The 25,935-nt window shown below is 32.4% G+C and overlaps 4 protein-coding genes across 6 annotated transcripts; 1 reads left to right on the top strand and 3 right to left on the bottom strand.

Annotated features, from left to right (window-relative positions):
- Window positions 1-465: 465 nt before the first annotated feature.
- Window positions 466-14,616, bottom strand: Bm11257 (Fras1 protein, putative; the record flags this gene model as incomplete). Its single annotated transcript, XM_043079564.1, has 31 exons — window positions 466-511; window positions 945-1,174; window positions 2,456-2,762; window positions 2,964-3,172; window positions 3,280-3,438; window positions 3,698-3,878; window positions 4,236-4,340; window positions 4,723-4,895; window positions 5,012-5,134; window positions 5,248-5,576; window positions 5,832-6,144; window positions 6,295-6,485; window positions 6,601-6,751; window positions 6,880-6,984; window positions 7,100-7,411; window positions 7,551-7,747; window positions 7,932-8,253; window positions 8,428-8,707; window positions 8,811-9,037; window positions 9,300-9,462; window positions 9,640-9,806; window positions 10,118-10,315; window positions 10,845-11,123; window positions 11,267-11,517; window positions 11,849-11,984; window positions 12,160-12,316; window positions 12,788-12,930; window positions 13,108-13,249; window positions 13,538-13,753; window positions 14,025-14,127; window positions 14,553-14,616. The coding sequence occupies 31 exons, from the start codon at window positions 14,614-14,616 to the stop codon at window positions 466-468; spliced, it is 5,979 nt and encodes a 1,992-aa protein (XP_042935498.1).
- Window positions 14,617-17,871: 3,255 nt separating this feature from the next.
- Bm6045 (Hsp20/alpha crystallin family protein) lies at window positions 17,872-18,472 on the bottom strand (the record flags this gene model as incomplete). 2 transcript variants are annotated; one of them, XM_043079565.1, is made up of 2 exons in its annotated part: window positions 17,872-18,186; window positions 18,311-18,472. In XM_043079565.1, 2 exons carry the CDS (start codon window positions 18,470-18,472, stop codon window positions 17,872-17,874), a joined length of 477 nt encoding a protein of 158 aa, XP_042935499.1. The 2 variants fall into 2 exon arrangements, with proteins under 2 accessions (XP_042935499.1, XP_042935500.1); XM_043079566.1 differs by having other exon boundaries at window positions 18,311-18,394.
- An 818-nt stretch (window positions 18,473-19,290) lies between these two features.
- Window positions 19,291-19,891, top strand: Bm6590 (Hsp20/alpha crystallin family protein; the record flags this gene model as incomplete). The annotated part of the gene is made up of 2 exons (XM_001897481.1): window positions 19,291-19,452; window positions 19,577-19,891. The coding sequence occupies 2 exons, from the start codon at window positions 19,291-19,293 to the stop codon at window positions 19,889-19,891; spliced, it is 477 nt and encodes a 158-aa protein (XP_001897516.1).
- A 1,938-nt stretch (window positions 19,892-21,829) lies between these two features.
- On the bottom strand, window positions 21,830-23,809 carry Bm5237 (the record flags this gene model as incomplete). Of its 2 annotated transcripts, none has more annotated exons than XM_001897482.2 (4): window positions 21,830-21,901; window positions 22,151-22,351; window positions 23,007-23,151; window positions 23,673-23,809. In XM_001897482.2, 4 exons carry the CDS (start codon window positions 23,807-23,809, stop codon window positions 21,830-21,832), a joined length of 555 nt encoding a protein of 184 aa, XP_001897517.2. The 2 variants fall into 2 exon arrangements, with proteins under 2 accessions (XP_001897517.2, XP_042935501.1); XM_043079567.1 differs by having other exon boundaries at window positions 23,673-23,749.
- Window positions 23,810-25,935: the final 2,126 nt, after the last annotated feature.

Here is a 25,935-nt window from a genome sequence, read left to right on the forward strand (position 1 = left end):
AGGTGACAACAATAGTGTGAACTAGATTGATTCTTAGATACAGCAATTGAATGATATTTGTTTCTTCCTGTACATTTAACATAAGAAGTTTATCATCGGAAATATTTAAGTTAATTTTCTTCAAAAAAATTTGATCATATCTGAAGACAAAAGAATCTTTGATCAGAAGAGTAAAAACAATACTTAGCCTAGTAATCGATCAGTAGCAATGGTACTTTCATTACAAAAATTGAGGCAATTTTGATTGTCAAAACAACACTCATTGAATGATGAAAGTTTCAAATTTTGATATAAAAAATATTTTTCTTTCTCAGATTTTCAACCTTTGAAAGAAAATTTTTGTCTTAAATAATTCGAAAATTTGTTGAAATCAGTTTCAGAGAATACTGATAACAGAAACTGACTTAACATATTTTCATTTCAAAACCTAATTTGAGTTCGTTAAACCCACTATGCTTAGTTTCGTTACTTCCAATTATAACTTTTCCTGCCAAAATCAACCTTAATAAATCTAAAATCCATAAAAATTTAAAAATAAGATAGAATTAATTTTTCTCAATTAGTGCATTTCTAAGGAGACATGAAACTAACCACTGGAATTTGAAAATTTTATTAAAACATAATTTTAAAGATTAAAAGTTATCTCAGAGATTTGACTTGCAAATTCTGAAAGTTGATCTAGGAGAAATTATCAGCAGAATTATCAGCGCTGCTTATTGTGATGAAACTATCGAAGAAAAAGGAAACGGAATGTTAAGATTTTCGTTTTTAGCAGAATCCGGAAAACTCCTTGGATTTGCAGTGAAACAAACTAATTAGAGCCCTTGAATTTTTAGTATGTAAATTAGGAATATTCAATGATAAATGCACACACAACGATATATAATGGAGAAGTGAAGAATTAGGTAATTGTCAGTTATACCCAATATTGATTGTCTTTCAACCTTGTTGACTGATATCGATCCGGCCTAGACCTATTCAGTTCTGGAGTGTTCCGGATATTTAACTCCCGGTAATCCATCAGTTCACCGGAGAGTGGTCTGGACTGAGTTCGCTGAGATATCGGTGTTGGAGTCAAAGATGTACGTTGTTTTGAACCATCAAATGTTTGTAACGGACGCTCAGGTCGTTTCTCGGACAGCTCGCGACGGCTACGTCCGATCGTAGCGTAAACCTATAAAAGATTTTGTGAAATTATGAAAAAGGACTATGTTAACTGATCAAATTAGTTAAGTTGGTGCATAATAATTGCAAAGTTCGAGAAAAATTCAAAACAAATTTTTAAAAATTTCACATTTCAATACTTAACTTATCAAAAAAAATCGATTGTATGTTGAAATAAATTTGTATTAAATTCATATGACTAAGGATTTGCCCTATTTGAATATTCCTTGGGCAGATCATTGATGCAACACTCATTCTCGAGTTTATCTGTCTTGTCTAGAATGATGTCACAGTTTAACAAACAACGTTTACATTGTTTAAAAATCACTCCTAAATTTAGTGCTACGCTCTTTTAGACTTTCAACTATTAAAAAGTCATATCAACTAATCTCCTTTGTTCTGAACTAAATCTACTTGCACTCTCAGAATATTGTTGAGGTCATCCCAATCTGACAGTGTCATATAAAGCGAAAGGGTCATTCGACGGTGACAGTTTTACCCACTACAATCAATCAATCTGTTATAAGCCAAGCTCACTCACTATAAGTGTGTATTGTCATCTTTTGGCGACAGTTTCACTACTTACTTCCTTTCATTGAAAGAATAACAGATTCCATCGCAAACTGCAAACTGTCACCGAGGAAAGTTCTCCAACAAATCCCTACAGGTTCTCGACAGGTAGAATCAGTGTGATTCGTCAACAGATCTCTATAGGTTCTCGACAAGTAGATTCATTGTGATTACCCAAGAAATCCCTACAGGTTCTCGACAGGTAGAATCAGTGTGATTCGTCAACAGATCTCTATAGGTTCTCGACAAGTAGATTCATTGTGATTACCCAAGAAATCCCTACAGGTTCTCGACAAGTAGAATCAGTGTGATTACCCAAATCCCTACAGGTTCTCGACAAGTAGAATCAGTTGATCCGTTACCTTCCCTCAGTAATGATCTTTGTTTCTTTGGTTGATAATTCCTAGCATAGAATACTAATCAATAATGCATGTTTTAAAAATTAATTAATTAATATGAATGCAACTGCATGAATAATGCTTTGTACATAAGGAAAAGGATAATTTGCAAATCAATTTGAATTCACATACTGAATGTTTTGATTAATTTAATGCATTGATTCTTTTAACTTGAGATGATAACAAGTCAAGGAAACAGTTATTAATTTTTTAATAAATATTCATTAATTTAATGAGGAAATACTTATCTAACTCATTAAGTGTTTAACTTGGAAATTGTACTTGAAAGTACCAAATTTTAATTAAGATTCCAGTGTACGTACCGTGGTACTCAACAAATCAGGCTGCTTTTGAAGGTCTGCTTTTGCTTTTACATCTAATTCGCGTCTTTTCTGTGCCTTAACCACTCGCAGTTGCTTTCGATTGCTTGAATGTCGCCGGAATATGATGACAGTTATGATTACGGCAACAGTAAGTGCAAACAGAATGATTAGTACATAGTAATTTATCATTTTATTGACTGGTACCATAGCTGAGTGAGATAAGTCAGGTGGTATCGAGTGATTCGTGGTACTATCAGTTGAAGGGATGTAGTTCATTATAGTAGATGGATGAATTTCAATTTCAAATCTGGAAAGAGCTTACAGTGTACTATTTGAATCAAATATCAAATTGCGAAAAAAAAAAAAAAAAATCAGAAACAAATTTCTCAAAATAATTGTTTCAACTTCTATCAGAATTCGATAAACATAGAAAGTAGTGGACAGATCAAATATTTTCTCGAAATTATCAAAAATTTATGAAATTTCAGAATTAATAGTTCAAGTAAACCTGAATCTAGCAGGTTGAATCTCATCGGCATTTAATTCTAATTCTGCAAAATCGAGTACCATAACATCAGTTTGATTGGGTACGTAAAATAAGCCGTTATTTATGATATCATTGTAAGTGAAAAATTCCACGTACTGGCTCACATTTGAATTTAACACAAAACGTCCAAAACGTGGTGATTTAGTGACGAAGAAACGTGGAGTTAAATACTGTAAATCGCGAATTTATTTATATTTAAATTTAAACTTGAAATTTAAAATACAGTAATTTAGTTGAATTTTTGACAAATATATATTCTTCCATTTAAATATATTACCTGCAAAATGGAAGCATTCAAATGTGCGCCAGTAATAAGCGCTACTGAACTGCTATCAGCAATAAGAATTCGTGGATTTAGCACCGGAAGTACACGCACATACGAAATACTCTGAACTGTTTCATTTAATTCATTTTCAACCTTAAATTCGAATCGATCCTGAAGTATTTTTTCAACTCAAATCATCTTAGCCATCTAAATTAATTAATTATTACAACAGTACTACTAAATTGAACTGATTGTTTAATTCAAAAAAAAAAAACTAATTCAAGTAATAGACGAAAAATTTACAGACTTTTTAATTCAGCAAATAGTTTCAGTTTTGATCTTTTAGATAAGAAATACTTTTGTATAAAGTAATGCATTACATAACTTTAAATTATTTCCTTAACTTATATAATTCACTTAAGTATACCACCTGGAAGGCTTGCATATTAAGTTGTGCGTAAAGTACACGTTCCTCATCAATATCCAACTGCGTGAACGTGTTTGCTTCCTTCTCTCCTGCTACCCAATACAATGTGCCATTCTCGGGTAACTTCGTTATTTTGTATACAATTTTGGATCGATCACCGTTTGACTTAGCACCGAAATGAGTTCTGTCAGAAATTAAATTTTAATTATAATTATAGTCAGTACAGTACTGTCACATTAAATTTTATTGTATGTCTTCGGTGAATGCTTCATTTGCTCCTTTGTAGGACGAACTACTTTTTAAATCGCTTAGACGGATGATTCTAGTAGTATAATTTATGTAAAAACTGACTGTTTTTATCAAAATTTAGTTACTTTCTTTTTAATATCCTTCTGATACATTTCCTAAACAAATAATATTTAACTATTCTTATTTGCTCACCAAAATAGTATTAATTAATCATTAGCTTTATCGTTTACCTAAAATCACATTCAAAAAAGTTTAGTTGCCTGCAATATCAACCAATCCCTTCAAATGTTACCTGTTCAAAAGTACATAAGTTTTTCCTTGAATATATTCGACATCGGAATGGTTTTCGAGCGATAATGATAATGGCAATATATCAATAATAAGTGCTCTTATATGACTGGCAACCCAAAATAATTTAATTATTTTAAAGACAAAAATGATGAAAATAAGAAAATCTTTTTAACAATAACTGATAAAAACTATGCTAGTAGAATAAGTAATAAAGTTTGTTTTCGAAGTTTAAAACTCAATTCAGGTTAGATTTATCTAGCTTATAAATTTTTTCTGCTTTGTTTGGTTTGGTCCAACCTTTATGCTTTGATGTAAAAGGATTTCTGTTCTATTTCGGCATTATCTTTTGGGCCAATTGTCTCTACTGGTTATTTTAAAATAATAAAATATTGACCCAAAAGTGAACTGAATGAATGATAAAATGTTAAAAAAGTAATAAAACTTTTGATAATTTCATCAATACCCTCGCAAAATTTAAAATGACTAACAAGAAGATACAAATAAGATTTAAAATAACCTGAAAGACGACTACATCGATGTCACCATGAACATTGTGCTGTTGTTGATGAAAAAGTCCAACTTTACCTTTGTTTACGTCATCTTGGGTAAACAATTCTGTCATACCACTTTTCATCAAAAATTTCACTCCATTACTTCCTGCCTGAAACTTCATTTTTCACTGAAAAAAAATCAAATTCAGGTAGAGAAAATACTTTATCGAATCAATAGAAGTAACAAAAAGAAAAAAGAAATTTCTGAAAGAATGATAAATCATACCTGGAGCAATCGATATTCCAAATCACTTGGCTTGATTACTGGATGTACAGCTTGAAATATCTCCGATGACAGAGAATAATTGCCCCCAGTGATTAGCTTAATTCGATCCGGAAATTCTTTAATCTGTAAGTAAAGCATGAAAAGAATTGAAAGGAATGCGCGTAACCGATAAATAAAATTCACTGTTGACAAATAAAAGAAAAGTAAGATTAAAACTGATTTTAAAAACCGGTAACCTTTACGAATGGATCCTTTTGTGGTAACACTATCACCGGTAGTATTATGCGCAAACGATTCGTTCGATGACGGTTAGCGTCATTTTTAGGCAAAATGTAAAACAAAATTTCATCCCGCAACAATGCTTCCTTTTGGTGTCGGTAAATCAATGATCTTCCGGTTAACAGATCAAAAAGTTTCACCAGAGTAGTATGCTTAATAATGCTATTTAATACATCCAATTGACCATGTCGTGGCTTTCGCGAAAAATCTACCAGAAGTTCCTCACGAAAGTTTTTACGTATAACATCTAAGTTGACGTGAGATTCATTGATTGCTACGCTTCCACCTAAAGTAATGTCTTTTGAGTTTTTACTCTTCATTTTACTTCCCATATCTTCACTTTCACTTTTCTCACAATTTTATAATTTTTATTATATTTTGTATTTGTTGATATTATCATCACATCTTTTTCTCTTTCCCTCTCTCTCTCTCTCTCCCTCTCTCTCTCTCCATAGTTTAATTTGCATGCAATTAACTGATAGAGATTATTTGTCTCTGACCGTTAATTACTCATTGAAAACATTAAAATGTTTGAACGTACCACGTGAAACAACAACACTATGAAGCTGAATGAATTCATGTAAGCGATGTGACGGTAAAGCCGCGTAAGTAATTGAAATTTTGAAACGATTTTCATCAATCGCTGAATTATCCGTTGAGTTATTTAGCAAAACTTTGAACAGAAACAGATCTTTTTTAGTCCATTCATCTAAAAAATCATTATCTACTTTGTAGGTTAATCGACCCTCATTGATATCTTCTTGCGTGAACTGCTCAGTAAGTACTCCCGAAAGCAGCAAATTTCCATATCGTGGGATTTTCGTCAGCTTATATACAATTTTACTTGGATCCACCTGCAACTATCATCAATGGAATTCGATATATCGAGAAAAATATGGTAAGTAGCTAATTTGTACAGCCTCAACATTCTTGTGAGTTCTTCTAGCATTTCTAATCCAGTAGCTTACAGTAAAACTATACTTTGAAAATTCTGATAAACATACATCCGAAATATGAACTTTCAATAAATCAGATCCGATAACAGCAGGAAATTTTCCCGGTGGCACTACAAGAGGACCATTTGCGTCCATCGTGATTTTAATTCCTTGCAAGCTTTCAATTGTAAACCATTCAGGACCAATTTGATGAAGACCGTCGCTTACGAGAAAGGAAAAGCCACCAGCTGTTGCAGTATCTGAAAGTAATTAAAAAATTCGAGTTTATTTTAGTCAATTATTAAATTTGTATTTTAAACAGTTTGTGAAGGGATCACAGAGTAAAGCTAAAAAAAACTGCTTTAAAAATTACACCTTCATTTTTTACAAAGATTATTTCTAATTTGTTAATTTCGGCTTGTGAAAAATTTGTAATAGCTTTTGAAGGATTATTCGCACGAGCAACATATCCATTCAGCGGTTGATTGATAAGGTACCGTATTTGCTCGGTAGGTGTATCGTCATCCTTAATTTCATCATTTAGCTCATACAATAATTCATCTTTTACCTACTTCAACTAAGTATTTATTTCAGTCGTATTATGGAAATTTTGAAAGATACCAAATAAAATTCAGAAAAAAAAAAAAATTAAACCTGTGAAAATAAGTGCTGTTTGGTAATCGGTGTCTTACGCATATTCCATATTTTCATTATTTCGTTACGCAGCAATTCCGGTTCTACAATATAACCTTTTATCTTCTAGAGGTTAAATTTGAACTGACTGCAAGGATATACCAACTATGTATTGGATACCTACCAATTTTATAACAAAAAGTTTACCATATAAATTATGATGCCTTACCAAAACAGTTACCTGTTTTGGTAAGGTGCATTGTTGTGTATCGATGGTACATGCTGCTACCGTAAACGTGTCTCTTAGCTCTCGACTAGTCGGATTACTTATGTAATGGATCCGATGATCACTGAGTTCTTGAACACTGAACTGTCTAATAGTACTGATATTAGTTAAATTGGAAGCATCACGAACAAGCCATCCGAATTCAGGATCCGACAAAATCCGAAATTCTATGTCACGTTCATTGCCAGCTGTTGCATGTATGACATCACTGTTTATTGTTTTGTTAGATCCGGATATAACTGTGATGTTTGATACAGATAATTCAATCTAAAAATCAAAAAATTTGACATATTAATAATACCATAAGTAAAAATTAATATTACGATTGTTTCATCGAAATATTTAATTAGTAATTTAATTAGTATGATAGACAAAAAAAAAAAAGAACTTTAAGTTCATATATTACCCTGTCATCTACGACATTAATAAACAACGTATATGGTCCAATCATTTGTTTTCCAATCGAAACGTTGAAAACAACAGAATCACGTGATGACAATATACCATTATGTAAATATTGTATTTGGCCGGCATTTACATGCGCTTGCGTAAAACGTGAAACGAAGAAATTACTTGGCATTACGGTACGTCCGTTATTAATTGCTGAAAGAGTGGCGTTTTTGTTACCTCTTTAAGCCTTTTTAAGTATGTAACTTCTTGTAAAAGTTTTATTATGAAGTCTGATTCATTCAAGGAATACAGCAATAATCGGAAGCGAAGGATACGGTACTGGTTGACCTTACATTTGCATATTAGTGTAAAATTGAGAATCTTGACGACCTTATACCTCTCAACGATTCCAATATTAGTGAACCATGCATCGGCTGCCGGATGACATCAAAAACGATTTCGCTTGGATGTTTATGCGAAGCTGTCGCTAGTAGAACACTTTTGTCAATTTGCGAAATTGATGAAAACGGAACAACCAATGAGGTCAAAGTGCGCATTTCCAAATGATCCCTTTCACTATCATCCAGATGAATTTTGAAAACTTTGAAAGTTTTTGTGACTGTTAGATTTGCAACTGTAGCAGTGATTGCTTGTTCATGTTGATCATTATTGATTGATGGAACAGTGATACGGTACTGTATTAGACCATCATCGATATCCTATAAAACAAAAAGGATAACGAATTACTTTTTTCCATTCTTTTTGTATATCATTTTGTATTTGCATTTATTTACATATCCGTTCATTTCATTAATTAATTAATTAATTAATCCTAATTGTTTAACTTGTTGAAAATTCCTCTTGCTTAACTCATTGAAAATTCCGGGGCTTACCTGTTGTGTGAAACTCTTTACCAGTTTCTTGATAGAATTACTGATAAAGATCCAATTTCCGGTTGTAACTTTAAACCAAATGTCAGATTTTTTTGCATCAACGTTAGTTACAGCGGAAAGATTACGGTTCGTTAATGGCACAAAGATTGCAGTTGCTGCTGCAGTTGTTACATTAGTGATCGAAATTGTAATGTTGCTATTCTGAATCCTTATGAAAGGTTGCGATGCGGTGATTACTAATACTGAGGCTACCTGATGCACTCCATCCGATACGGTGTAACTATAATGCATCATCCGTTATTCCACTCGGATTCGATCAGATTCGATCTTCCATTCCTCCTCTCTCTAACAAATTACAAATGTGCCTTAGCATCAACACTTACTTCATTTTAAAATTTTTGCTATATCCGAAGTGTCTTATTAGCACTTCACTGTTTTGCATTTGTCGTTGAGTGAAACTGTGCAGTGGTGCAAATGGCGGAAAACTGGACAAAATAGCAGCGTGTCGAAAATTGTCATGAAAAGTAAACTGCAAGGGTTGTGCATCGATATCGTCATCTACCCAAGGTAGCAATGATGGATATAATGTACGATCGCCGCGTTCTGTGATCTGAAACTTTTCTACTAATCGAATACAAAGTTTACTTTATATGATTAGTTGTCTTAATTAAGCGATGTATTAAATTCTCGAAATGAGAGATTTAATAAGAGCATCTTAAAAACTGATGACAATTCATAAGGATGGCTGTGGGGTGTTAAATAGTACAAATTTGGGACTTCTTATCTCGTCAGGAATCCATGATCATTCATCTATGACTAAACAGAAAAGAGTGAAAAGAAAAATTTGTTAAGAACGATATAGTTTGACATACCTGTATGATATTATTGCCAATCAACCTTGGAACATTATCATTCTTCAAGATCAGTCTAATTGTTAGCCAAAATGGTACTCGACTTGTACGTTCATAAATACTCTCGGCCAAGAGGAATACTTGATCAATGCGATTCTCACCATCCATATGTTGATAGAAAACACTGAACATTTGGTTTATTCCGCTTAACCTTATGAAACGCATACGCATACTTACCATATCTCTGATAAGAATTCCTTAACTTTTCAAATTTTTGATTTTATTCAGTTAAAAGCTAGCACATTCTCGAGGAGTTTGAAAAAGACTTGATTTAGTTAGTGCGACAACTGAATTCACTTACTTTCCACTGTTAACATCCGAAGTGGTGAAATTATCTCCATCGATCAGCCGGAGTTGCTCACCGGTTGCTCGCTTTAACAGTATATTACCGTAGACCGGTGCATTACCTATGATAAACACAAAACGACTGCTATCAGGAGTTCGTAATGATAGTGACTCATTGCTTATCTGTAATACAGGACGTACAACTCTACAATTTCTGAATTCAGCATAAAACCTTATTCATTCTATGAATTAGATAAATCAATCACATATCAAAAATTACAATTTAAGTTTTGATTTGAATTGGATTCGAAAAATTGTAATCAGAATCAGTTAAACACTGATGATAACCAATCAACTAAAAATTAATTTGTTTATCATTTGGAAAAAATACAGAGTTAAAAAATCTAATTTAAATGCAAAAACGACTTCCAATTATTTAAAATTGCAACGAAATATGAAAGTATTTGCCTGTAAATTTAACTTTAAAAATTAACCTTTTGCATGCCACCCTCTTCAACAATAACAGTTCGATTAATGAGTTGTACAGAACCACGTCCTGGAATAAATGTTATCTCGAAAAGTACTTCTTCTGATGTGACCGATGGCGTGATTAATCGGAAAGTGAAGAAATCGTTGACAATGGAATACTGCACAAAATGCATTTTATAGGTAATTTCACCATCGTCAATGTGCTGCAATGAAAATTCGCTGAAGCATAAATATTTTGAGGTATTCATATTTGATCTAATCCATCGATAATTAGAGATACTGCTGTTGCTACTACTACTTTTTTTCATTCAGCAATTCTAATTTCGAATAAATTTGATATTAAAATTTTTAAAATAGCTATCCCAAATTTTTAAATTTAGCTGCTAAAGTAATGAGGTACATTTGCCTCAGAGTGAATGGGTATAAAATAATTTCTTTCAAAGAAAATAAACACACACAAAATGAGTTATGAACTGTAAGACAAGAAGAGTATCATCATAAGTAAAGTAGTAATAAGTAAAGAGACGAGAATGATGAGAATTTCAAACTCAAATCTTAAATGACCTAGAAATAATTGAACTAATTTAATTAGCAGAATAATTTGCAATATTTTTTGATGCCAAACATACTTTCTTGGATTACCTATAATGGAACAAAAGGAAATGAAGGAAATAGCATCGAAGTGTACTACTCTTTTTATACAAAAATTTGCATATATTATGCAGTAAGTACCTTTTGAGTGAAATTTGATGAAACACCAATTCGTCGATTGCGATTTTTCTCAACTCGACGCAATAAAGTACCAAATTTTGGTGGCTCAATGATATGATAAACGAGTTGATTGGTTGGAAAACTTTTGGGAAATGTCCAACCAAATAAATTTTCTCGTTTCAACACCAAATTATCAGTGTTATTTAGTAAACATGGAATACGATTAAAAATTTTAACGTGAACCGTAATAAAAGTTATACGAAAAACGTGTATCATTGATGTCGTAGTATCAACTCGAATCTAAATGATTATAATGTGATATAACTTGAGTATGTATGTGAATAGAAAGGAAGAATATTTTATAGAGTTAAGAAAATTTCAAAATTAAATTCATCTTTACATCCAACAAAATCTCATGTATTCATTGCATTTTTTATGAATACCTGAAAGCTAAAAGTATCAAGCATTGGATTCATAGCACTGGAATGTTTATACTGTACACGTGAACTGTCGATATCGTTTTGGCTAAATGTTGAACAAATTTCAAACTGTCCCAAACCATGGCGACACTGTACAACACCATATTCTGGCTGGTCAACAATGGTATACTTAATTGAAATTCCAGGAAGATTTGTTGTGAATGATAAATTTGCTGATGAGATAATGGCTGCCGTTTGATGGATCACTTTAAGGCCTGTAATTGCTATTTGATGATTCACTGTTTTGTTATTTACAGCTTAATGTTTGTGTATTTGTTTACTCGAAACGATTGTTTCTGCCATTACTTTTCGTTTATTTGTTTTTTTTTTTCTATTTTTATTTACTGACCAATTCTGTCAATTCACTGTTTTGTTATTACAGCTTAGTGTTTGTGTATTTGTTTACTCGATGCTCAGTCAGTCATTTCCTTAACAATAAAATTGTTATTTCATTATTTATCGTTTACTTGCCAAATTATTTTTCTATTTTTATTTACTGACCAATTCTGTCAATTCACAGTTTATTTGCAACCATAATATAAGTACCTGTGTTAGCCTTCAGCTGTATCTCAATCGGAGCAAAATGTATTGTCAACTGGAGTGCATCAGATTGTCGTTCACCATCACTAGCAATTAGTTTCAACGTACCTTCACTTACCTTACCTGTAAGAATAGCATGAACCTGAAAAAGGAACTCAATAGAGTTAATTCAGACTCAGACAGATGGCTATCTTATGACAAACCTTAATAAAATTAAATTTGTTCAGAAGATAGAACAATTGCAATTTTCTCTTTGTTTTCCCAATGATTTTGTTAGAAATTTGAAATATTTCAATAGAACTATTAACTTAACTTACATCGTTATTTAAAAAGTCGCGCTGAGTAAATTTTTGAATTTCCTTGCTTTCCGAATCTTCCAGCCGAACTCCATTTGCAGCAATAACAGAGACATACACCGTTTCCGGATCGCTATCCGCATCCCACAAGTTTATTGCTCGGCTATCCAACGTAAGTCTTGAAATATGTCCATTACAGAAATTTCCCTTTACAATAAGCAGTAAGAATTTATATAGTTGGCAGCTTCAATTTGTGAAATTTCTTACAGACTTTATGATGCAAGAGAATGCTCTGTCACATTCTGTCAACCAAAAATATCAGAAACTAAAAACAATTCCTTAAGTTACATTTTTAATTTCTTTAGCAGTTCCCTCACTTGTAAATTTCAACATTTTCTCCTTCTGTCCTACCATTAACGCTTTTACGCTATCGTTTAAATCTTTTTTTCGTTCTTTTTTTTTTTCAAATTTACGCATTCATAAATTAGTGAAATAATTGAAAAAAAAAATGTTTAAAATAAAATAATTGAAATAAATACATTTTATCACAAATTTTTATAAAAATTGTTACCATTACTCATTGAAAATGTGAACTTCCTTAAATGAATGACAAAAAAAAAAATTAAAAAAGTTTTTTTTAGAATCGTACTTTGAGTCACCAGTTATCCATAACATTTCTGAATCAGTTCCCGATTTCAGTTCCGGTGGATCATTCACAGGATTGATTCGTATTGGTATATTGTAAATCATGTTCCGTTTTGGTGTCACCACTTCTCGTGAAATTATTGCAGTCTAAAATCCAAATTTGTAAGTAGTGGAATGGAGCAAATATCCCAATAACTTTTTTAAATATCAAAGCATTTACCAGATTTTCCTCAGAGAGAGAAGAAAAAAAAAAAAAAAAAAAACAAACGATAGGTATTCTGGCAAGGTAGTATTTGTTTTAGGTATCAAAATGTGTCATAGTACCTCTAAACCAATGTTATCAATAGTTGTTTCACTATCATCGTGCTTATAAAATATTTTATTGGCTAAAATATCACTGCTAGCAAATTGGTTTATTGGTTGGCCATACTTTAGTAATTGACCGTGTTGTGGTGGTTCCAGCAATCTAAAACGACAACATGTGACAATGTGACAATGAATCAGTAAACAGTTAAGTGAAAAATAAATAAGCAAGAAGACTACTTATAAGAACTATGGACTACTATAAAAATACAATTGAATAAGTGAATTAAATTTAAAATATAATAAAAAAAAACTGAACTGAAATGTCCAAGTGAATGTGGTCAATAAGTATCAAAAAGCTAAAGTTTTGTGTATAATACTGCAGAGCACTTTTATTTTTCCTCTTTTGCTTCTGATTGATCCTTTTTCCTTACTGTCAAAATATTATTACCTGAACAATATGTCCTCTTTAGAAATGTTCCTGTAATGATGTCTTGAAAAAGCATAAATATTCCAACTTTGTATCGGAGCAGTTGCTCCCTCATCCAAAACTAATGGCTCTGTAAAATGTTGTAGTCCCACGTAATGTGGCGGAGGACGTGGTCCATCTGATTGCTCGTTTGTATCTTTTTGATGCTGTCTTTGCTGGTGAGTTGTTTCATCAAAGCTAAATACTTTTAAAATTTCCCTTCAAATTTACGAATTTAATCTCTTCTTAAAAAACTTTGATATTCTCACTTTACATGAGATATAAACCTTTCAATGAGTGTATTATGATGCTTAATTATCAATTTTTCCTTCTCTCTCTCTCTCTCTCTCTCTCTCTCTCCTTTTGATCGGTAATAAGAGAAGTTGTTATGAACAAAGTAGTGATCTGATCCATATCTCATTACTATTATTGAATTACAGTCAACAATCGCAGTACGAAATCAACAAACCTGCACCATCGATCTAATAAAACTTCTCCAGCAATAGTGACATTCTCTACACAACCATCAAACAACAATCCTTTATTTTCCTTTGTACCGCCAATTTGCGCCTCTAAAATATCGCCTCTGCAGTCGATAAATACAACTTGAATTGAACAGAAGGTATAGTTTGTAGCGGTAAAGAATCCTCGAAATGGATAGCGATGTCTTATCATCTACTTATTTCCATTGATTTCTACTGTGATAAGCTTATTGTGTTCAGGTTTCTCAGAAAACTTATCTCTTGATAAAAAACTGCTTTTTGCTAAAGAAAGGATAATTCCAGTTTTGATCCCATGTTTGTCAATCAAGAAAATTTTTAATACAATAAAACATATCTGATAATTTTGCAAAATTTCTCTGACTAAGAAACTTTATATATTTGATATATGATATATTTATCAAGAATCATCGACAAAAATATGCTGTTCGGCTCACTTTGCTGACTACTATCAGCACTGATGATAAGAGAACTGTGATTTTAATTTCAAAGCTCACTTAATTGGGAATTTTGTCGGCATAATGAAGGTGATAGCATCGTCCTTGATGTATTATTATTCATTGTGATTCTCAACAAAATATCATTGGAACATCTGATATTTAACGTATTAATTATGTTGTTATCAAGTGAATCAATCAATAGAGAATCAGCGAACAAATTTCCATTTCGTTCAGAAATCGTTAAATTTCGATTTTGTGACAAAAGACGTATGATAAAATGCTTGTCACTTCCGGAAATCAAGCTCGAACTTTGATCCATAACTTGTGGCGTAGTTAGCAAAGCCATCCGAGTAGTAATTTCTAATCTCAGAGTTGAAAAGAGTAAAGATACGGGTAATGATAATAATATAGCCATTGGGAAGATTATTATAAATTCAATCTCTTCAAAGAAAAATGATGCTCATTTTTCTTCCTCTTCTCAAAGACATCCAACGATTGTAAAAGCAACTGTTAACATAGTTGAATTAACAACAAATCTCATCTCGATGATCAATCTTTGCGTTCGCAGAAAAATGAGATCATTTAGTCATTCGTTCAGATGATCACGTTTTTGCGCTCGTAGAAAACGCCACGCCACTATTGAATCATTTGCTTAATCCTGAAAGTGATGTTTCGAAGTCTCAATCAATACATTTGCAAGACATTTTCGAAATATTTAAAAGTGATCTAAAAATTGAAAGAGACAGCATGATAAAAATAGAGATAGGTCAATGTCCTGAGTCGAGAATTCAATTCGAACAAACAAAATTATCGATCCTGAAATTAGCTATCGGTCCTAAAATTGCTTTTTAATTAATTTGTAAACAAAAGCTTATTAAGAATAAATAGGATAACTTTTGTTGAGGAATATTAATTTCACCTAAAAATGTTAATCTGATTATGGCAAGAAAAATAAGCTTTGCTACCACATACTTCTGAAGCATACGCTCAGTTCATATTTCAAAAGTAAACACACACGTGTACGTATACGTAAATGTTTGTGTATGTGTGGATATGTGCATCGTATTTGCATATGTGACTCTTGAAAACAGATATTAAAAAGTTTTATCTGCAACAATAAATAAGATTAATGGTACTAATTCGAGAAGAGAAGAGCCTTAACATTCAGCCAGTACAAGAAACATACTACTTACTCTGCACAATGAATCAAGCGAATTATGACAAGATTGATTAACCAAGGAAATATAGCAGCGAATCATCGACAGAGTAAAAAAATAATTCAAAATAATGTTTACATAAATTCATCTGCACCCATTCCGGAAGAGAATTTATGTCGTTTTGAGGATCCGATGATATCATTGGGATGAGATACAGAGAATAAATTTCAGTGCTTCTAGTTATATATTTATGATTTTACTAAACATTTAACAGAATTTAGAGTAGAACAAAATTGCAATTATTTTGGTTGGAAAGCATCAAAATTAGATCAAAATAAGAAAAGTTATAATTGCTCGCTAAAAATGTATCAAATTACTAATTACATTATCATTTTAAGTGGCATCGTAAAGGTATTATTTGCACAAACCATCCCTATTAACAAATTCTTTTCGGTATCGAAAAAATTTAAATAATCAAGGGAATTAGGAGATAAAAAATGGAAGCTGAAATTTTAAACCTACGAAATTCCTTAAATTGCATTTTGCAAGCATAACTTTCGGGAGCTTCGCTCTTGTTTGTATTCAAGAAAAGTTAATAGAATTAGGAGCAGTAAAATTTAAATTATGCCTATTAATTAATGGTCTATTCTAGGAAAGCAATAACTACTTAAATCATTTTTCTATGCTAATGAAAATAACAACAATGAATAATTAGAAGAAATTTTGTCATGAATTGCAAACATAAATTATCCAGGACAATGTTAATGATGGAAATTATAGCAACGTTGTAATATCAGGTCAGTTGGTACCAATTGGTATGAATAATCTCCGCTTAGAAACCTAACGAGAGAGAGAGAGAGATGCTATTAATGTCAGTTAATTGAAATTGCAGAGATTATTTACTGTTTTAAGTACAACAATTTTTCTCTTCAAAAAGACAAATTTACGTTCAATTTTAAATTTCCCAGAAAACAAATCAAACAAAAGCAAAAAAAAAAAAGATGATAACATGGCCAAAAGTATTGAATTTAAAGGATATTCGATTGGTGAGATAATGAGTACAGCTGATCGTTGTGGTAATAGTAACATATGGCATTTTAGTCCATTTCGACTTCCTCCTTCACCACAATACCGATCCCACACTTCGGCTGTTCCGAATGAATGCGATGATCGGTGAGTGATTTGCCTCAGTTAGCACTCAGTGCGTACATCACATAAGCATAACCAATTGCTCATCATCAGATGAATGGATGGATGGATGGATGGATGGATAGATGAATTCTTCAACTATCTCTTCAATCATTCAGCTGAAAAAGATAACAAAGAAACAAATTTATTTGCGGAAGTTTCTTAAAACATTTTGCTAAACTTCCGCCACAATAACTTTCTTTTCGCGCAAAACTTTCCGACGCGTCTAATTTCTTTTTTCCTTTCTTTTATCATTATCATTTTAAATTTCTTCCTCCAATTTCGGCATAATCAACACATGGAACTCACGATAGCCTTATTCACTACACTTTCACATGCATATTAATTGCGACTGATGACTCAGTTCATTTAGTTCAAATGTCATCAAATTCGCAAATGCAAATCTTCCCAGTACGATATTTAATGAAATTGTATGAAGTTTCATTTCTGGAATCGCATAACCGGTTAAATTTACCGCGTTGTCTGCAACTCTTCAATGAATTGACTTTCATTTTCAGTAAGTGACGCCAGCTGAAAGAAATATAAGTGATGGAATGAATTATCAAACCTATGTATGCATAAGCAGCTACACTGTCCCTCTGTATGGAAAAGATTCCGGACAACAAAGAACAAGAAAACGGTACTCAGTTGAGAATTGCTAAGAATAACTAAAACATGTGGTAACTAATTTCTTTTTTTCTTTCTTTTATCATTATCATATTAAATTTCTTTCTCCAATTTCGGTGGAAAATATTTCCCAGTTTCTTTCCAAGTACAATAATTTACTAAAATTGATTGCCACCATGAAGACAGAATGTTCCGTTACGACAAGTGAATAGGCATAATTATTCACAAGACTATTCACGCCACTTGTAGAATGAGACTTTTCAATCAAAAATGGAAATTTATTAAAATTTAAATTAAAACATCCTCCAAATGAAATGTCTGTTCACATCGTTATATCTGAACAATCAAACTGCACAAACAATTGATACAAAAATAATAAAATTTACAAATACAATAGCCAATTACTACTTGTCACTTTTCATCGAATTGAATTGAATTGGAATATTTGTAAACTGGGGACTTTCGACAGCTTTCTTCTTAGCAGTAATTCGGAGAACACCCTGATCGGACAACTGTGATTCCAAACTGTCTTGCAATACGGTCTCTGGAATAGTGTACTTCCGGATGAAGTGTCGTTCCACGGAACCATGCTGATCATTTCGCTCCTCGTGGTGTCCTTCAACAAACAGTCTCCCATCCTGCATCTTCACCGACAATTCTTCTGGTCGGAAATGGCTTACATCCAATCGGATACCGAAGCTGTCCTTGTTATCAACAATCTGTAATACATTCTTACAGTTAGATAACCACATTCATAAGAGGGAGAGGTTATTGTTATCAGTGAGTAAGATAAAAGCACAGAAAATAGGAAACATAAACGGAAATACTGAACGCTATGCTTACCTCGCCGAACGAATTTTTACTCGTAGTGGAACACTCCCAGAATGGTTGAAGCGAGTCCTCGAAATCCTCCAATAATCGGTTCATCAGTCCACCAACGGTACGTCGTCCCTCAATCGGAAAATTGTGCCATCTTGAAAGAGATGGAAAAGCCAATAGCGCCATTTACGTCGTCGTTAGAGCGTCAAAATGTTGAAATTGAGATCGTCAAAAACCATCGCCTTTATATACCGCAAATAAAGAATATTCCACATTGTTCCGGAATATTCCACATTGCTCTCGATTATTCCATAGTGTTCTCCAACATTCCCTTCCAGTCTTTACGTATTCTCTACATCAGACTTTCCATCTCTGGCCAGGGAATGCAGAGACGCAGAACGACGAAAGCATTTCGTAAACAAAATGTTTATAATAAATATACTTTGCAGCAAATTTTATCATTTGAATTACTGTCACATTCATCTTTATTTGTTTGTTTGACTACTCGCCTCTCTTAAACTTCAATTTAAAAATCACTTCTTCATACGCTTCAAAATCACCAGAACGATTCATTAAAACTTCATCTTCCATTTCAAATGCAACTTTTTCGCTTCCATTTCTTCCTGTGACGATTCTTTGCTTCAAATATCCAACTGTCACTATTTCACTCTTGTCTTTCTTTCTCTTTTTCTCATTGTATTCCAACAAACCATTCGAAAAATTTGTTAATTTGCAAATTTACTGCAAATTTACTGTGCTGTAAACATTTTGTTTACGAAATGCTTTCGTCGTTCTGCGTCTCTGCATTCCCTGGCCAGAGATGGAAAGTCTGATGTAGAGAATACGTAAAGACTGGAAGGGAATGTTGGAGAACACTATGGAATAATCGAGAGCAATGTGGAATATTCCGGAACAATGTGGAATATTCTTTATTTGCGGTATATAAAGGCGATGGTTTTTGACGATCTCAATTTCAACATTTTGACGCTCTAACGACGACGTAAATGGCGCTATTGGCTTTTCCATCTCTTTCAAGATGGCACAATTTTCCGATTGAGGGACGACGTACCGTTGGTGGACTGATGAACCGATTATTGGAGGATTTCGAGGACTCGCTTCAACCATTCTGGGAGTGTTCCACTACGAGTAAAAATTCGTTCGGCGAGGTAAGCATAGCGTTCAGTATTTCCGTTTATGTTTCCTATTTTCTGTGCTTTTATCTTACTCACTGATAACAATAACCTCTCCCTCTTATGAATGTGGTTATCTAACTGTAAGAATGTATTACAGATTGTTGATAACAAGGACAGCTTCGGTATCCGATTGGATGTAAGCCATTTCCGACCAGAAGAATTGTCGGTGAAGATGCAGGATGGGAGACTGTTTGTTGAAGGACACCACGAGGAGCGAAATGATCAGCATGGTTCCGTGGAACGACACTTCATCCGGAAGTACACTATTCCAGAGACCGTATTGCAAGACAGTTTGGAATCACAGTTGTCCGATCAGGGTGTTCTCCGAATTACTGCTAAGAAGAAAGCTGTCGAAAGTCCCCAGTTTACAAATATTCCAATTCAATTCAATTCGATGAAAAGTGACAAGTAGTAATTGGCTATTGTATTTGTAAATTTTATTATTTTTGTATCAATTGTTTGTGCAGTTTGATTGTTCAGATATAACGATGTGAACAGACATTTCATTTGGAGGATGTTTTAATTTAAATTTTAATAAATTTCCATTTTTGATTGAAAAGTCTCATTCTACAAGTGGCGTGAATAGTCTTGTGAATAATTATGTCTATTCACTTGTCGTAACGGAACATTCTGTCTTCATGGTGGCAATCAATTTTAGTAAATTATTGTACTTGGAAAGAAATTGGGAAATATTTTCCACATATTGTTACCACATGTTTTAGTTATTCTTAGCGATCCTCATTATCGGTAGAGCACATCAACTGAGTATCGTTTTCCTGTTCTTTGTTGTCCGAAAATTCATCCCGGAGACTGTATATATGCAAAGTATTTCCTCGCTCACTAGATTAGTACCCATCAATCACAAGAGGTTATTGCATACTCAAGGGAACTATTTACCTTACGTAACTCCACAAAGGTAGGTTTCTTCAAAGAGTACAGCTGCACTCTTAGAAACACCATCTACTTCCACCACGTAAAGCATGCAATTTCAATTCTGAATCATATTCGGCAGATGCTTGCAAGGAAAATGGACATGGACTAATGTACATTAAAAAATAGCGACCTAATAAACAGTGCCTAGCTGCATAAAATATGATCACATTTATTGATTCGGGTGAGTCACGGTTATTATACCTCAAGAATGAGTAAGCACAATTAGCCTTTAATTAACCTATAACATGTAGCATAATTAATCTATGACATGCAGTCTTTTCGACTAAGTGAAGATATAACGCAGAAAATGAAGAAGGGAAGAGCCTGAGCATTTTCAATTTTTAATGTTGAACCTCCTCAGTCGTTGAGGGAAAATTTTCTCGGTAAGAATAACGACTAAGAATAAAGACTAGTAACATTCCAGAATTAAAATTAATGTTAAGATATTTGCTGGCATATATTTAATGAAAATTATACTCTTCTGATTTACCTATTCCGTTTTGAAGAGCTGCTATCATTAATAGATATAACAATGTATGTGTAAAGCGTTTTTGCTATAATTAAGGCATACATATACAAAAAAAATATATACATGTATAACAGTTACATGCATTAAATAAATGTGACATATATTAAAGCATATGTGAGAACTATCAAACCAACATTATCCAGCAGTTTTATTACTACTTTTCTAAAAAATGTTTGCCCTAAATTAACGTGATTTTATCGTAAAATCGTACCTCCTATTTCATAAATGTCAAATTGACTGTAGTAATACAACCGGAAAATTCAAGTGATTTATTTCCATCGCAATCTAGAATTTTTCTGCAGTCTAGTTAGCAAAACTGTCTATTGATCACTGCCTATTACTATTGATCACTTCATTGATTACTTCTGCTAATGTAATAGTTCAACTAGAGTGTTTAGTTGTCGAAAAAATTAATTTTAGACTAATTTTAGACTTTGTTAAACTAACAAATGTTTGTAGTGTAATTATAAAAATTTATTTCTTGGTTGCAAAGAGTTCTAAATCTGTTTATGATGAAATGCATACCAACATGACGGATTTCTCAGAAACCGTATGAATTCACAACTTTATAATATTTTCTACTTCCATAAATTCACTTGATGATGTATTTCAGATCAAGATGAACCAGAAAATTTCCATTCAGAGAAAAGCTTATTAATTGGTGATAAAGTATTGTTAAAGTAGTTGAACTTTATGGAAAAAACGTGAAGAAGGGAAGAGCAAAGATAGATGCAGAGAAATAATCTTGAAGGAAACTGATGAAAAGAGCTTAGAACTGCTGAAATAGAAAACTTCAAAAGGAAAAATGCGATGCAAGTCTCTTTTACAACATGCAAACTAATTACATTTTACAATCAAATTACGAGCAATCAATTTTGATAACTGATTTCAGTTCTTGAGGAGGTCATCGATATCTTTCATCATATGTTTGGGTGAGGTTGTTGGTGCATAACGCTTCACCTGAAATATTTAGAATAACGATTTGCAAATCATATAAAACAAGAATTTCCCCCCGAAAGAAGAACCTTCTGAAGGACATGAAAATACCCTTAATGTAAACATGTATACTGAAAATATCCAAAATTGAATCAAAATGCATTTCCCCATTTATCCATTTTACCTCACTTACCCAAAAACAATAATGAACCAGTATTTTAAGCATTATATATTGTTCCGAAAGAAAATGAAATAAAAATTTACTGCACTGACCGGATGTCCTTCCTGGTCAATCAGAAATTTTGTGAAATTCCATTTTATGTTGTCACCAAACAATCCACCTTTGGCATGCTTCAGAAAATCGAATAATGGTGCAGCATTTTTACCATTTACATCAATTTTACCGTATAAATCAGGTTCGAAATGAAATTTATTAGCAACAAAATTTTTCACTTCCAATTCACACTTTGGTTCCTAAAAATGTTATTGCTTTAACAACTCATTTTTACAACAAAATTTCACAACACTTCGTCTTCATCAATTTAAATCACACCCTAAATTTTCAAAAGAATTACTACAATCCTTCTGAAGGGGCAAGCAATACTAATGCCAACTAATTTTGGGTTTTGATCTGCAGTATTAAAAATTAATAACTCTGAATAGCAACAGCATTTGATGCAAATAATAAGGGCGACCCAAATTTTGTTTTTATTATCTGATTCATTCTAGAAGTGTAATGTCTGTGTTACAAATAACAAAATGATTCAAATATGTAGAAATATGCATATTTAGGCATTCTCTTTTTTTCCCTGTTTCTGTTTTCACCATCGGAAATTTAATTATCTAATCATCTTTTCTCTTCTTTTAACATTAAGCATACTAACTGCATGAATTAAATATGAATCAGCTTTAGCCTTGTCAGATATATGACTAAATTAGTTTAGAATAAATTGCTTATTAAACGATTTGATCGACGACTGTCAAAATTATTCCTTACTCTTTATGGTGTGAAAATGTAATGAATATAGCTAAATAATGACCACCAACCACTGTTTATGTTACTCATATAAACACTCTGAAATATGTTAGCGGAACAATCAATGAAGCGAATACAATTTTTAGAACAAACCTGTCCACCAAATTGGTTGCACGGGAATGCAGCTATTGCTAAACCTTTATCCTTGTAATGTTCCATCAGTTCTTTAAGCTCGGTATAATTGGAATTTGTCAAACCACATTGCGATGCGACATTTACAATTACCACTGGTTTACCTCTGCCACATTAACTATTATAATATGACAAAGACAAAACTAAAAACGACAGATGACTACGGATATAAAAGTCATGAAAGAAACATAAAATCTTCAAAATAGCAAGCTTGATCAAGATAGTTTAATCATTTATATCATTTCCAGGTAGTAAACCAATCCAAACTGTGTACACCAGCTCGTAATCTTTATTTGTTCCACTCGATGCTATTTGTCAGTAAAGCTACCATTAATTTAGGTTAACTAAAGCAGTTATAGCCAATTGAAACTTATTTTTAAATAAGTTTTAAATTGATGTTCGTTTTCAAATACCAACATTCAATTTTTGACTACCAACAATTACATAACATTTTAATATACGATCTCAAAAAAACAAGATCAATACGCTACGACTCACTGATAATATATTGAGATGATCTAAAGTGAGCGATTCCAGATCTGTTTCATTAAGCCAATAAAATATTGTGTCGAGCAATTTTTGCCAGTTAGGATTTCAAAAAGTGAACAAATTAATCCACTAACAAACCGGTATTTTTCGAGCGAAACATCTTTTCCTTCTGCATCTTTCACAGTGAAATCATAAATTGTTGTTGCTGAAGACATCTTTACAAGCGAACGAATACTACCACTAGTACTTTTATGCAAAACTGTAAAAAGTTGCATTCCTTCCAAAGTATACTTCCACAGTATCACTGTAAAAAGTGATACTGTGGAAGACAAAATAAACTAAACACCTGAGCACATCCCGCGAAACATTCATCGAAAACAACCCGAAAAATAGAAGATGCAATATTATTAAAGAGCTGCTAGAAGAATCAATATAGTTCTTAATAATTCGTTATTTCCATATTCTACTAGCCAACATTATTTCGGACATCGTCTTTAAAAGTGAAACACTATTAAATCAATTATAATGTTCTCAAGAAGCAACGAAAACAAATTTCTTTCAAATAAGATAAACATTAGCAAAGATCGGATTTGTGAATTCAATTTACAGTTTTCACCACACATATCCATTTTTATTTGGATAATAATACAAAAGAATATGCTTCGTGATTGCTCAGAGTGTAAAGGATGATGGTTAAATGGGCTTAGCATTGTCAAACATCAAAGCAGTAATTATGTAGCACAAAAGAAAAATTTTCTCAGCATATTAAAACTTGAAAAAAGCTTCAGCAACATTTCGCCTTCATTAATTACTGGATTCCATCCGCACAATGCTAACTCCAACTATGGTAAAATCGAATATAGGAAATGCAGAATACAGGTTCCTTCAGATAATCACCTGCCTTAATTGTTAATAGTGTCATCAGTAAGAACCATAAAAAAATGTCTTACCCATTAGTAAGTTGTCGATTCTTTAGTCGCTGGAACTTAGAGCATCACAAATTCTGTACCTAACTGAATCCTTTACCTCATCCAGAATAAATGATAAATAATGAGTAGTTTGCAGCTTTAGTACCATAAAGGTGCATCTCTAAGCAGAATCTGTCCTTAATAACATCTGATATACTTTGACAAACCTACATATTTAGTTAATTCATTACAACATATCTAAACTAATCAGTAATCATGTCAGTAAAATAAGTTAATACATAAAATTGGAAGAAAAAAAAAAAAAAAATTTAAAAATTTAAAGTGCTCTGGTAAAGAATAATAAAACATGACTAAGAAGCAGAAATAGGAAAGATTAAATTGTAAAGAAAAGTTACAATAAATATTCTTCAGTACTTGACATATAAGTTCACCACTAAATTTTTTTATCTTTTGTACCATGAGCAAGGGGTAAAAATGGGTACTTGAGAAAACGAGCATCAGTGAATCTGAAAAGTAAGAAATTTATAGAATTAACAATCAAGTCCATTAAAATGAGCACCATACATGAAGCCTTGGATATAAGAAGGATAAAACTGATATCAAAAACAATTACAGCTTTTTAGAGATATTTAACACGATCAATAAGTAATTCTTTATTGCCATTAGTGAAGCTGTTGGTAGATAACTTTCACCTAAAATGATTATAAAATTACTTAAGATATAAAACTTATAGTGTAAACAAGTAATAGATCCTAAATCAGGTTATATCCCGTGGTTTGGAAAGTTTGACTAATTTGATCATGATTAAGGGAATCCACAATCAAATTGCATTAATTTATCAAGAGGCATGTCAAATTTTCAAAATATGGGAGTATTTGAAATGTGGCTAATAGTAAAATGGTTTTCTTGATCGGTAAGTCGTACTTCGGAGATGAAACATCCACTACAGTAACAGTTGGTAAATAAAAGTTTAAAACAGCCAAATCTAATCCATATTTGCTTTTCGCAAGGGTTTGGGTAATGAAATTTTTTGAACAAATTAAAATTTATTTACTGGATTGTCATTTTGACAGATAAGAAATTTTATAAAATTCCATTTGATCTTCTCAACAAAACTGCTACTTTGTTTTTCTTTGAATGGGTATTTTCACCCCTAAATCGATTTTGACATAGATGTCAGGTTCATAGTAATACTTTTCCTTGACAAATTTTTTGATATGAACTCCACAGTTTGATTCTAAAACAAGAATAAATCTTGATTTAACAATCATTCCTTTGTTAATACAGCACAATCAATTGAGTAATGAATCAATTCTATGGATCCGAACATCATCTTAACGCATCATACAATTATTAAAGTAAATGAACATGGAAAATTCGTAAAAAACATGAAACTAATGCAGATTTTGAAAGAGCAATTTTCAATCAAGAAAGCCACGAGAATCAAATGCTACCGACTACTCTTCCATTTT

This window comes from Brugia malayi (assembly GCF_000002995.4).
Source record: "Brugia malayi strain FR3 genome assembly, contig: Bm_v4_Chr3_scaffold_001, whole genome shotgun sequence".
In the NCBI taxonomy this organism is placed as follows: domain Eukaryota; kingdom Metazoa; phylum Nematoda; class Chromadorea; order Rhabditida; family Onchocercidae; genus Brugia; species Brugia malayi.